Source organism: Nothoprocta perdicaria, unplaced genomic scaffold (assembly GCF_003342845.1).
Source record: "Nothoprocta perdicaria isolate Ctin4 unplaced genomic scaffold, notPer1 scaffold_98, whole genome shotgun sequence".
In the NCBI taxonomy this organism is placed as follows: domain Eukaryota; kingdom Metazoa; phylum Chordata; class Aves; order Tinamiformes; family Tinamidae; genus Nothoprocta; species Nothoprocta perdicaria.
The window spans coordinates 1719392-1733718 of NW_020456287.1; the positions used below are offsets into that span (position 1 = coordinate 1719392).

At 39.2% G+C, this 14327-nt stretch overlaps 1 protein-coding gene across 1 annotated transcript in view; it reads right to left on the bottom strand.

Annotated features, from left to right (window-relative positions):
* The window catches only part of NEK5 (NIMA related kinase 5), a 22150-nt gene extending 8776 nt beyond the window's left edge, over positions 1-13374 (bottom strand). The window contains exons 1-13 of the mRNA XM_026053299.1: positions 13258-13374; positions 11325-11421; positions 10332-10429; positions 9702-9785; positions 9525-9595; positions 9154-9240; positions 8352-8406; positions 7208-7408; positions 7039-7120; positions 5334-5467; positions 3262-3461; positions 1169-1235; positions 710-829 (exon numbers count right to left, since the gene is read on the bottom strand). Of these exons, the coding sequence (XP_025909084.1) occupies positions 710-829; positions 1169-1235; positions 3262-3461; positions 5334-5467; positions 7039-7120; positions 7208-7408; positions 8352-8406; positions 9154-9240; positions 9525-9595; positions 9702-9785; positions 10332-10429; positions 11325-11421; positions 13258-13374 (1413 nt within the window). The remainder of the gene's footprint in view (positions 1-709; positions 830-1168; positions 1236-3261; positions 3462-5333; positions 5468-7038; positions 7121-7207; positions 7409-8351; positions 8407-9153; positions 9241-9524; positions 9596-9701; positions 9786-10331; positions 10430-11324; positions 11422-13257) is intronic.
* Positions 13375-14327: the final 953 nt, after the last annotated feature.

Genomic DNA, 14327 nt, shown 5'->3' on the forward strand with positions numbered 1-14327 from the left:
CCAGCGACAGGACTAGAGGAAACGGCCACAAACTGAGGCACCAAAAGTTCCACAGGAACTTAAGGAAACATTTCTTGACAGTGAGGGTGCCAGAGCCCTGGAACAGGCTGCCCAGGGAGGTTGTCGAGTCTCCCTCTTTGGAGATCTTTAAAACCCGCTTGGATGCAGCCCTGTACTCTAGGCCTTGACCCTGTGTGTGCAGGGGGGTTGGACTAGATGACCTATCAGGTCCCTTCCAACCTTCCACCCCTTCAGGTCCCTTCCTTAAGCGTTCTATGATTCTATGAAAGCAGTGTGTGTTACATACTACTATATCACATTCTGAATTTCCCAGTTAGGAGAAAAAAGAATGACTTCTGAATAATGAATATAAATATACATAAATAATGCATTTATGAATATTTTCTCTGATTTGTAAATGTGAGGATTTACTGTCCTCTGATACTAGTTATTTCAATGATATAACTCCACTTATATCTCTCTCATTTTTGGACGTGAGACCAAAATCAAGGTCCTGTTTTTTAATGTAATTATGGAAGTCAGCTTTGTGTCAAGTCTTCACCAGCCTATTAAAAACAGAAACACATGAAAACAGCTCGTGTTTTCCTTGTTGTCAGATGGTAAATCATTGCTTCTTGAATCAACAACACCACTGACAAGCAGTAAAATAAAATAGCTTTAGGCAGCTAAGAAAAACATTTTGTTTTACCTGCTCCTTCATTTCATTCTTTCTAGGCAAGTCCAGCTGATGGCCTTTGAGAGGCTCTTCCTTTATTTCCTGCTGCTGTATTGGGTCATGACACGGGTCAGCAGAGGACGGCCGCAGTCCCTGTTAATGAACAAATAATTCATAGAAGAGAAAATTTTCATTTAGAATCCTTTTCTTCAGTGTCCTTTCAATTCAGTCCCCCTGTTCCATTGCAATAAGGCAAATGTATGTTTTCTGAAATTATAAAAGTATAAAAAATAGAAGAATTTTACATTACTGTACCTTTTTACCAGAAAATAAAACCTCAAGAAAATCATAGAGCATATCAACAAATTTACTAAAGCAGAACCTGCCACTTGTCAGCGTTACAGTCTGCTACCAGCAAGACAACAATTCATCTTTTGAAATTTCATTCACTTGCTTTTACAGATTCTATTCAATGATTTAATATTTACTTACCAACTGCTTTTCCACTTTAATCTTGTACTGCTGGGCTTCAAGACGCCTTTGGAGATAATCTGCAGGCCTGAAAGAAGAAAGTAATGTTCATATCCCACATTTTATTTTCTGTACATAGACTTCCCTTTCAGTTTTGACACGTAATATGAATTGAGCTCTCTCTTGAAACAATATAAAATAAACACCTACTTTGTGTATTCCCTTCCTACTACTGCAGTTAGTTACATAAGCCTTCTGCAACAAAGTGCTTTTCTACCTTCTCTTTGATAAATGGTATTTGGAAGTGTTAGTTAAAATAGTTGTTCAAGTGAAAATTGCAAGAATGGAGGTGGCATATTGAGCAGTAACTTTTTTATTTCTTCTCTGTGTTTAACTATCAATCTAACTTTGTATTTATGTCTTTTGGATTTTTTTTCCACATACATCCACATTTCCAGATCCACATTTCTATATAAAATAATCAGCAGTGACTTTTAAGTTCCCTAATTTCTATTTGCCACCCACACAATCCACTTGTGTCTCAGAGAGTCAAAAAGAACTGAACTTGTCCTTGAGTATGTCAGCTCCGACAAGATTTTCTAAATTTGATGATCCCTAATTGAAACATTCTAAATCACTGAATGAAAATTCAGCCAGACTAAATGGGAAGTTCCACAGGTAGGCAATATTAAAACTTCCTCACCTTTTTCAAAGTTTGTAAAGCTCATTCAGTTATAAAATAATGAGTCCTGGACCAGCAATCTCAAAAGTGAAAAAAACACAAAAACAAAACAAAACAAAAAACAAGAACATCAAAATCAAGTCTTTTTTTTTTGGCTGGTTTTACCCCTGCTTTGTGAGAGAGAGACTTTGAAGTACAGAAACTGCTGGGTAAAGGGTCTTTTATCCAAAACCAAAATACAAGCTCTGCAGAAAGAAAGAAATGTGTGGCCTGCTTCCCTCCTTGTTCCCTTGTTTGGAGAAATTTCTGGTCTTTTGAATTTTCTGGTCCCAGGCAATGATTATCGCTGGTATAACCAGAAAGTCTGCAAAGTGGTGGGGGTTACTCCCCTAATAAAATAATGGAACTTGGGAAGCATTTTGAAAATGGAATTTCAAACATTAGGAAAGCATGCAGCAGATGCTTCTAGCTGGAGAGCAACAAAGCTTCCCTTTGCCGTACACAAAACCTTACGAAACAGAAAGCAGAGAGGAACCACACTAACGTCCATGTCCCTATTGCTGTGTGATCGAGAAGATGGGTAACTAGAGGAAACGGCCACAAGCTGAGGCACCAAAAGTTCCACAGAAACTTAAGAAAAAAGTTTCTTAACAGTGGGGGTGACAGAGCCCTGGAACAGGCTGCCCAGAGAGGTTGTGGAATCTCCTTCTTTGGGGATCTTCAAAACCTGCTTGGATGCCGCCCTGTGCCCCGTGCTCTGGGTGTCCCTGTGTGTGCAGGGGGTTTGGACTAGGTGACCTCTACTCAGCTCTGGTGAGGCCGCACCTGGAGTACTGTGTGCAGTTCTGGGCACCCCAGTATAGGAGGGACGTGGAGCTTCTGGAGAGGGTCCAGAGAAGGGCAACCAGGATGATTAAGGGAATGGAACATCTCTCGCATGAAGAGAGACTGAGTGAGCTGGGCCTGTTTTCTCTGGAGAAGAGACGGCTCAGAGGGGATATGATTAATATGTATAAGTTCAGGAAGGGAGAATGCAGGGAGGAAGGGGACAAGCTGTTCTCACTGGTGGCCAGCGATAGGACGAGGGGTAATGGCCACAAGCTGAAGCATAAGAAGTTCCGTCTCCAGGTGAGGAGCAACTTCTTTACTGCTAGGGTGACAGAGCAGTGGAACAGGCTGCCCAGGGAGGCTGTGGAGTCTCCTACTCTGGAGGTCTTCCAAACCCGCCTGGATGCCACCCTGTGCCACATGCTCTAGGTGTGCCTGCTTGAGCAGGAAGGTTGGACTAGATGATCTGTAGAGGTCCCTTCCAACCTTAAATATTATGTGAATCTGTGAATCTGTGACCTCTGTGGTCCCTTCCAACTTTAAGCATTCTATGATTCTATGAAGCCCGTTCAGGAGCTCACTGCCAACCCAGGGTAAGGCTTACCAGTCAGCCGGTGGGGGTGAAGGTGCAGCTTGTCCCCTTAGCTTGTAGTATTCCTCAAGTCTTTGGGTGACGTGAGAAAGGTCACCCTGTGCATGAGCTCTCCTCTGCAAGTTGTCGAGTTTATCATAGTAATGACCATAATGCCCATATACTCCAATACTTTCTGGCCCTTCTGCCACTTCAACGCTGGAGCTCTGTAGCTGAAAATACAGTAAAGGATGCTAATCTTTTGCCTTCCATATCAGTAGCATTTTGAATTAACTTCCTCTCCCTCTCTTCATTCTCAGCTACATGATAATATAGGCTATATATAATACAGCCAGTGTAAATTCTTCAAACACTTTCACACCTAATCCAGAACCTCCCTAATTTCCTGAGGCCCACGTAATCCTACTGCTGTCTCTCCCTGTTGCATCAGCCTTTCCTTAGGCAGCAGCCTACGTTGCTGGGTGAGTCTATGAACATGGGGCATTTCACCCACAACCTGATTCTCCTAGAGCTGCTGCATCGTTCCAAAGGCCAAAGCACTGAATTAATTCCAGGAGAGCCTTATTTTGACATGTGAGAGCAAGGGCATCCTGGGATGTAGTTCTGGGAATGTACACATTGAGGGCTGCTTTCCGGGCAGCCCTGAGCTGGATCTCACCACATTTTGGATTATGAGCCTGGGAGGCTGCCCTGTCATTTCTCAAAGTCCCTACTGTGAGGGGACATTCCTTTATCTCTATGCCATGACAAGACTGTCTTTTCATTTCTCTTTTTTTTTTTCTTTATTTTCTCATATTTCTCATATTAACAACAGGGAGAAGGCTTAGCTGTTGTTACATAATATAAAAAGTATGGTAAAGACATCCATGAATTTTCCCATAGGGGGAGACTAAAAGCTACCATATGCTGTATTTGAAAAATGAAAAAAAAATTACTTGCAGTATAGATTGTAGCACAATATAAATTAGTACCTATATTAGAGGAAAAATTTCCCCTGACAGTGATGCTAACACTAAAAAAGGCTACTTTTGTCTCTCATTGAAAGGTGTTGCCACCTAAATAAACGTGATTGTGAACTGTGAACAGTGAGTCCCTAAGCAACTTGTTGAGAGAAGAACAGTGTAAGTATCCATCAAACCCTGTAAACAGCCTGTTTGATTTGGATATGGAAAGAATGTAGGGACTTGCCCAGTGTTAATATTAAGAGATCTGTCTAGTAGATGCTGGACAAATTCTGTCTTTCCTTCTTGCAGTGCACAATGGAAGGAAACTTAGTCAGCATCTCTGGATTTGCATCAAACATGCACCAGTGTCACTATAAAATAAGACCTATATTCTATATAGGGCCAGAGTAGTATAAGAGATTGCTGGAGGGCTGCACCAGCTGTTGGCAGCTCCATCTCCTGCATTTGCCATGCTGTGTGCTCACCAGCAGCCAGGGCAGTACTGTGTGCTCTTGAAAATAGAGAGAGGGGTATGAGGAGAGGACATGGAAGAGACTGAAGAGGCATGGAGCTGAGATCGAGCCCAGGGAAAGAAGGAGGTGGAAAACAAGTGAAGGACACAGGTGTTGTAAGGAACTGGGGCTGATTGCTGCTGGATGAGGTCCCAGTTGGTTGTAGTACTATCTGGGACTGAGGCAGTGGGTGCCAGTGGTTTTGCCCATAAAACGGGTTTTTAGGGGCACTGAGGTGAAAGGCTCAGTATATTTGCTCTCATAGCAAAAATGGAAGAGACTCCGTTTATTTGTGTTTTGGCAAAAGGAAATGGAAAACATGCCTGGGACCTTGTGTTAGCAGGGACCATATTGAAGCAGCCTAAAGTCAGTGTTTCTCAGCTAGGCCTTTTCAATAGTAGAGGCTTCAAAAGTGCTTATGTGTCTCCATAGGTTCAGCATAGGGCATTAAGCTGAATTGAGTTGGTCTTAATGAGACCTTTGAAAGGGTCTGAGAGCAGGAATATTCCTTCTGAAGATAATCATCCTAGAATCCTAGAAGAGGATCCTAGAAGATCCTCTATATCCTAGGTCTACATCTAAACTCTAGAAGAGGCTGGAGTTCATGCAAGTTTTCTATACATGGTACCTGAAAAATAGGCTGTTGCTTTCTTGAAGGTTTCCATTGATTTCTTTGAAATAATTCCTGTTTCTTGACAGGTGCAACCAGCCCACATTCTGGAGGAGCTTGTTCCTGGGCTCTCATTTTTTGAAGTTTATGTGCTTCTTAATGACAAATGATAAAAATGTTCGTCATGATAGTTGCCAACCACAGTGAAATGCACAACCCCAGCCCAGCAGGTTGGGCTATGAGCCCCTTTGCGTCCTTTCATCACCACCACCACCACCACTCCTCGGTGTCCTGTTCATCATTCTGAGAACTACATGTTTTTGAAAATATTAAAATTTGTCAAATTGAAGTGAAGTGGATCTGACTGATTAGTTTCACAAAGAAGCACACTGAATCAAAGGGGGAGTTCTGAACTAAAACACCGTTTCAATACCAGCACCAAGAACAGAAATCAGAAGGTCTAATTTCTAAGAAGCTCAGATTTCATTGAAGGCTAAATGTCTGCCTCCTTCTTAAGCACTTCTTTCTTAAACTTAGCCCTCACTATTCTGATGTCACCATGTTGTAGTATTTGTGAAATTTGAAAAGGAGGACTGCAAAACAACAACAAAAATATAACAATTAATCATCCAAGTAAGAGAATAGTACAATATACCATTCAAGTTTGGTCGGGATAAGTATTTCGTATATTTTTACAGCATAAGTAGCTGAAATTAAGAAAATGAGAGTATTTGTTAGGATTAAGTAGTTCCAAGTGACCATTAAGTTCTTCTTGAGTAAAGACTCTTATTCACCAAGGTATCACATCTGAGACATAAAATGTTTGAAAATTACAAGTATAAATATTTTGAATAATGCCTGACTTAGGCATTCAGGTGCCTCTGTCAAAATTGCCTTATGTCTAAAGGCACATAAATCTCCTTGCAATTAATTTGCCAAACAACATGAGTTCTTAGGCTTCTGAAGAACTTCTTGAAAAACAAAAGTTCACCGTGACTGTAAGTTTAGTAAATGGTTTATTTTCACAGATATGTTTAAGCTACTTTCATACTTCTAAATAAATTTTGAAGAATAATTTTGATATACTGAAGAGCACAGAATTAGGAAAAGATCACTCTGCTGGAATTATGTCAGACAGCCAGCAGTTCATATAGAGATGCTATTTACTGTCCTCCACGTCTTCCAAGAGTATGCTTACACAACCTGATCTATCCAAATACAGTTCATTGCCTCTCACAATTTAATTTATTTTATACTATTTTTTAAAACACAATTCTATTATTTTGTAAAATACTGTGGAAAAAAAAAAAAAGCAATATTGTTTTCTTTTTTGCAGGTACCTTGGCAAAATGAAGTGGCTTGTCAGGGGATAGACCTGAACTACACCTTTGTCAGTCTCCCAGTTTTGTAAATTCTGTTCTTACAAGACTTAAGATCAATGACTCAGCACTTTCCTATGGCAGCTTTTCTGGTTGAAATGTGGTAACAAGCCAGTCTTACAGCTGCCTTTTCTTGAATAGGACAGTGAGGCACTGTCTGGGGTTGAAGTTTTTACTGTTGCAGTTCTCACCTCTATTTGCAACTTTGTGTGAATTTCTTGTGTGCAAATTTACATTAAAAACTGCAAGAGAGATTTATGGTAAATAGGAAATATCTAGTGCTTGACTGCACATAGAACAAGTATTGGTATAGAACTGAATTTAATTAATATTATTATCATTACCTTGCATCAACTTCTCTGCAGGCTGTAACGCTGATGGTCTTTTTCTATGTATCACAGTATGACTGAATTCTTCTTGCATTATCTACAGGTAAAAAGGTATCTGATTGATAGAATTGTTTATGCCACTTTGATGAGCACTTTTTCCTCAGTAAGTAGCAGCCCCACTTACCTCAGGGGGCAAATGTCTGACAACAAGCTTCTCCAAGAAAGGCTTCCTTAAAATAGAATTGATGGATGGTCGATCTCTTGGAGATATTTTAAACAATTGGGAAATTAATATCTTCAGATCATAAGAATAGTTGGGAGACACGGGCTGAAAATGTCCTCCGCAGATCTTCAGCACCAGCTGGTGCAAACTATTGCCTTCAAACTCAAAGGAAACAGTAAAATACTGACAGCTAAGTACTGCTGGTTGATAGTTAAAATGACAGACTAGACTCCCCAACTTATAATCAGCGGGGCAAACCCCTGACAAACATTAAGTGTTCTTGTTGACAGTAACTCTATACTATGGAAATGTCTTCACAAAACCTTTCTCACTATCCACAGTGTGCTGTTTTTAAGCAACAGGTCTGTATTTCCATTTCTTTATTGGACCACTCTCTCACTGTATTTCTTACTTACATTCGCCTTGTTTTGCTGCACAATTCAGCAGGTCAACTCAGCACATTTGGTGTCTTTCACACTCTGCGGTCGCAGTAACCACAGAAGCAAATTTTCCAGAATGGAAGGTGATTTATCTTGCCAAAAGCTGTACAACAGACACCTGCATATTTACTATCTTCACAGCGTTCTCTTTCAAAACTACAGTCCACACAACTTGACCTTTATGTTCCATGCTCTCTCGGGAGACAAAGGACAATTTGAGTTCAACAATTGATGCTAAAGAATCAGCAACACTGAGCTCAGCAGTTAACTTTTCCCTCTCTGCTCAGCAGATTAGTAGGTCAGCATCTTTCCAGCTTTTAAAGCATGAATAAATGTACAATTGATGTTTAAGTACACATATGTGTGTGTGTATATAACTAATATATATAATGTATATGTTTAATATATTATATATAATTATTAATATAATACTATACATGATTAGCAATTTATTATTGCATAAATGCAGCATAATACAGTGTATCTGTATTTATTATGCACAGAACAGACATCGTATGAAAATTTAAACACTGGCAGTCACGTTTTAATACCAACAAGTAAATTGAAATTAATTCCAGCAGCTGCCTATGAATGGTGCTATTACCAGATTCTTTTATGTCTTTCTGCTACCTTTTGTGATATTGATCTAATTCTGAGGTACTTACAGGATGCTTTAGCGCACATAGTTCATAGAGAACACAGCCAAGAGACCAAATATCACTGTGAATAAAAGGAATGAGAATTTCAGAGAAAAGGCTCTAATATTTGCACACACATAACCAGTTTCTCTTCTCAGACCACAGATTTATTATGATTCCATCACAGATTAGTACTGATGCAAAATACAATTTTTGATACTATCTACTGTAAAAAAAAAATCTATTTTGGTCATGGCACCCATGTTTCTATGCTACTTAAGTTAGTACTCCTGTTATTGCTGGAAAAGGCATGTGCCAAAGAAAATGCCTGCTTAATATTCCTAGTGGGATGAAGGGCAAAGTGTTCACTGGCTGACTTGACAGTTAAGGGGATAAGAAGGGAACAAAACTGCATGAGAAACATTTATTGCTGAGATGCTAGTCCTGAACCCAGACTCACTCACAGAGCAGTGAGCTTAGTTCCCTCAGCTCCTGACTTTTCAGTGCATTTCATCTAATATTTTGTATAAGTCTGAGTGAGCCTTGACAGTTCTCAGACCTATTTGTCCTCCCTGCAGGTAACTTGCAAAGTATGTTCCAGAGCAGTCGACCTAGCATCTTTCTTCCTAGTGTATTTTGTAAATCACAAATGATTCCATCAAAAATTCACAAACTTTGGACTAAAAAGACTCATATTTGTATTGGTTACTGCAGGTTGGAAACATGGAGAGGATGTTAGTGTTTGATGGAGAACCAGATACAGAGAAGGTAAGTTCTCTCAAACCTGGACATACTCGAGCATAAGCATAGGAAGAAAATAGAGACTTACGTTTTATTGTTATACGGTCGATTCTCACAGATTTCAGGTGACAGATAATAGGGGGTTCCTACACAGGAACAGGCAAGCTCCAGAGTGCTAACGGGACAGACCAAAGAAAAATTCAAGTATTGCCTAGTTCTGTGTAAAAGGGACCAACAGTGTTATCATCAATGATTTAATATCTAGCCAGGCAGATCTACGGTTTAATCCAGGTTGACATATTTAGGATAAGAGCAAAAATGATAGTTTCAGATACCTGGGATACTAGACTTCTTCATCGGGAGCAACTCGCCTTCAACCTGCACATTCAGCTTGCGTCCTGAACATGCAGAACACTCATATTTGGTGTAAGGCACAGACTAATTTAAAAAGGTGCTTACTTGTTCAACTCTCTTGCCACGCCGAAGTCTCCAAGCTTCGCTACTTTTCCCTTCTTGCTAAGAAAAATGTTCTGCAAACAAAAAAGATACTGGCATGCAAAAGAAAATATGACAGAGCTTCTTAGGCATATTTTTTATAAGACAAAATTGCCTCTTTCTCAGTCATAGTTTTGCTACCTGTGCTTTTACATCTCTGTGTAAAATCTTCCTGTCATGAATATACTTCAATCCCAAGGCAATTTGCACAAACCAACTCAGAATCTGCAATGAAAGATAAAGAGATCAGAGGTCTATAATGTGGCTCTAATTTCCAGTAGGATGTCTTATTTAAAATCTAAAATATGTAGAATATACATAATATAAAAACTTCAATTAAAAATTAATGACAGACTTTTTCTTTCCTTTTTATTAACTGTAACAAAACCAAATGAAAATAAATACCTACTCCCACTTTTCTTAGCAAAGTCCAATTTTAACTGACTGTGACAGAATTTGTATCTAAAAAAAAAAAAAAGACTGTAGCATCAGGTCAAAGAAGAATATCTAGAAATGAGAGAATTCGAATAACAACAAAGACAGAACGGGATAGTGTCTTCTTAATTCTCAGTGACGGAAGTCATACTGGTTCTAAAAATATTTTAGTAAATAACTGAATATTTCCTTCAGAAACCTTATAAGGAGCAAAAAAAAAAAAAAAAAAGTTTTGCTAAAATGTTCAATCTTTTGGTAATAGTTCAGACAAGAAATAGTATCCTAAAGTAGCTAACTCAAGTCATAAGTCTTTTCCCCAAAAGTAATTTCTTTCACCTGGTCCTCATCAAAAAGCACTCCATGCTGCATATTTATCCGCTTCCTTAAGTCTCCACCGTCACAGTATTCCATCACAATGTACAGCTTGTTTTTTTCTGGAAGAGAAGTGTGTATTTTCTTATGTTACTTATTGCCTATTAATAGTGCAATAAATTATTTTGATTTTGTATAGTCATTAGTTTTAAAAGGGAGTTCTTAATCCTCTAATTACTCTTCTATTTCAAAGGGGTTACTCATAAAAAAAGGATACTTCTAGGGAAGCCTGATGGAAAACTGGCTTGAGCAAAGATAAGAAACACATGTAAACCTCTTTAGATGGAGATTCTCCAAAATGTTACATATATGCAATGCACCCATTTTAGAAGGTGGATGCACAGTTACAAAGCTAATGTTTTGGAAAAGGCTTCATAGTTGGGATAGTTGAGCGTTATGGAAAAAGCTAAAAGTAGGCAGTCTAATACTAGAAGTAAACAGCAAGGGTTTCTTATTATGGAAACTCCTCTGCACCTCTCTGGGTCCACAAGGCTACTATATTTACCTGTTCATTAAAATGTTCTGATCATTAAAATGATCATTAAAATGTTCAATCCTGATCACAGAAAAAAACCTGACCACAATGATTCTAGCCCTCTTTCCAAATTCAGAAATTGGGCTCCAGACCATGCTGGTCACCAGGACCAATTTCCTGCCATGCTCAAAGATTCCCATCTTCAGTTGAGTGTCCTGTCAAAGTCTCACAAAATCCAGACTCTGATTTGGATTAGTTGAGGACTTGAGTTCAACTTAAGCCATCTAAACTCCCAAGGATCTACCATTTATTCTACCTTAGATCCCATCTGCACAAGGGAAGAGGGCAAGTGAGGACAGAACCTGATGCTTTGTGTTTGTTTTTTGCAATTGGGGTCTGACTGTCCCCAGTGTTAAGTCAGGGGCTGGGGGCAGGCTCAGGGTTGGGCAATGTGATCTGATAACGTTTGGTTGTATTTAAACCTTGCAAAGAAGCATAGAAGGTTACTATATTCGCATGCTTCATCTTGGCCAGAAGAATGACTTCTTTCTGAGAGGCTTCTTTTTCTTTCACAGGCATCTACAAAGAAGTAAGAAGCTACATGCTAGCAATGATATATTAAATCATTTTCATAAAGACTAACATGGGTTATGGGCCATCCATTCACACAAAGAAAGATTTTGCACCAAAGTGCATTACGGAAATATGATGCATATAAAAATATGGTACATACATCACTTAAAATATCCATTTGGAGTACACATTTGAAAGTATTTTGGAATTTTATTGAAATCAAACCAAATTATGGCATTTTACAAACAGGCAAATGTGTATCCTCAATTTTTTTAAACAAATGCTATGGCTCTTATTAAGTTAGTCAAGAAATAGAATAAATTGGGGATGTTCCCTTAATTATTTACAGAAAAAAAAAGATGCTATAGTACAGAAAAAGTCTTTCTGTTTACTTCTGTTACCTCTTCTTGTACTATTTCAGAGTGGATTTTTTTGCCCTGTTATCTTGCAAGCCTGCTACCTTACCTTGTTACTTTGTTTCCTTGTAAATGGAAAACTTCTATTTACTTCACTGTGATCAGGCTTTGATTATTATTATTTATTGCTAGCTTGTATTTCAGAGAAAGCAACTTCCATTAAAATGTCCTTTTACTTATAAAAATAAAAAGTAAATTTCCTACCCTCATTCTTAAGAAACAACTTTGAAACATAATCCTTACAGACTCAAAAATCAGAAGGTGAATTAAAGAAACAACCCAACCATAGGAAAAATGACTTTAAACGAAAAAATGAATTTGAAGTTGTAATTTTCTGAATCTGATTCATGATTTTAGAATGAATGGGATTGCCAATAATATTTTACTTGCTAACATCTTATGTCATGTAATTCAAACCAAAATTAGAAATATGTGCTTTGTAGTGGTCATAAGCATGGAGAGAAACTACTCTAATTTATTTCGAGTCATTATTAGCATATCAATTTTCTGGGTTTGAATCTAGGAGTTATATAACCACGTCTAGAATTGAGGTATAAAGATTCACTCTTCTATTGCATTGTGTAATGCATCTAGAAATTCAATGCTGTGGCTTAGATTGTCAAAAGACCTGTCAAAAGTATTGAAGCACTCAATTTCTATCGAAATTGCGGCAAGTTTAATTGCTTGTCTTTATGGAATTAGATATAGGCTGGGATTATCTCCTGCCTGTGCTAGTCACCCTAGTCTACCTTTATTGTCAGCAGAAAGAAACACGTCACTTCTATGGAACAAGTCATCTCATTCTAAAGCAGAAGTCTAAAATCGGCAAGATAAAGAAGATCCTAAAAATGCCTATTTCTCTTGTTCTCGTAGAATGGCAGTCTAGTCAAGTAGCTCCACTGCTGACATCTACAGAATGGGTATTTAAAATTAGATGAGATGAGTCCCACCCTTAACGTCAAACTACCATAAACCACAATGAGAGTCTGAAAGGCCCCATTGTGAATTATTCACATCAGGAAATACAGCTATGAGAGAAAGAAATGAAGAAGTTGAGAAAAATGTATCAAAAAAAAAAAAAAAAAACAATAGGGTTTGTTCAGTAGTTTCAGCGACAACAGTCTCATTGTAATTGCATAATCTATTATAACATTTAAATTAGGCTAATGTCATACTCTGTGTGCAGAGGGAAGTTTTGAAAAGAAGTAAAATGTAATGGAAAAATAAACAGAATTCTATTTCCAAAATGCATATTTATTTTATGCTTGTAAAATCACTTATTTAGCAATGGGAAACTACAGTCTTTGAAAAGTTTAACATGCAGCTGCAAAGATAAAACATAACCCAGGTTTATACCCTTGTTAAATATAATATCACAATCAGGTAAATAATAACCATTGTTATCACATAAGTTTTGTTGTTTTACCTTAGTTAGACTGATCTCTTTTATAACGCACTGCTCATTATTTACTTTTTCTTTTGCCAAGAATACTTTGCCAAAAGATCCTTCCCCAATTTCTTTTATGATTTCATAATCATCCATGATGTCTTTATCTTAAAGCAGTGTCTAAAATTAAAAAAAAAAAAAAAAACTCAAAATTAGTATTGCACAAGTAATTATTGCTAATACTCGGAGTTTGTACCGTAGGTACTCAGGCCACCTCTCAAGAGGTAGCTCTGCAGACTGTAATTTTTGTCATAAGCCTTATGCTCCGTAGGGTTTGGCTCACGGTGCTGTCTCCTGAATATCTGCAAATAAAAATTAAATTTAATTTTAAACAGGATAAGATTATGAAAATATGAAAATACAAAAATATTTAAGTTAGCAATACTGCAGACACAGTCTCTTGGAGGGAAAATAAAACGAGGGAGCATTTCCCTCACGATGGAGGGAAGAAGCAGACGAGGGAGCCGGGCCGCCCTTCCCGCGCTCGCTGTGGCGGCGGGCAGCAGTTGCGGCAGCCTCCCCTGCCCTGGACCGGACCGGTTCTGAACCAGCCCGGTTCGGCTCGGCTCGGCACCGCGGGGAGCGGTACCTGCGTGCGCCCAGCCGCGTCCGGAGTCGCCACGGGCAGCAGGAGGAGGGCGACGGGCAGCCCCGGCGCCTCCCCGACGTGGAGGTGCCACGGTGGGGCTGCCAAGAGCCGTCGCGAAATGGCGGCCGCGGGCGACACCTGGCAACTGCGTGGGGCTGCCAAGGGACGGCGAGCGGCGCCCGCGGGGAGCCCGCGGCCCCGGCACGGGCGCTTCTCCCCTCGCAAACCGCCCTGCGGGCGTTACAAACCTTCAACGTGGAGGGAACAGTAAGAGCAGTAGAAAGGTCAAAGAGACAGCCAAGAACCTCATCCTGGGTCCTCATCCCTGCTTCAATTGCCAGCACAGGAGACGTGGTATGGAATAGTTCCATGTCCAATCTACAGACCTCCTCAAGATTTCCATATTTGTTAATTTTCCAGTGTTATTTTATATATTTACATCACAGTGAGACACTCAAAA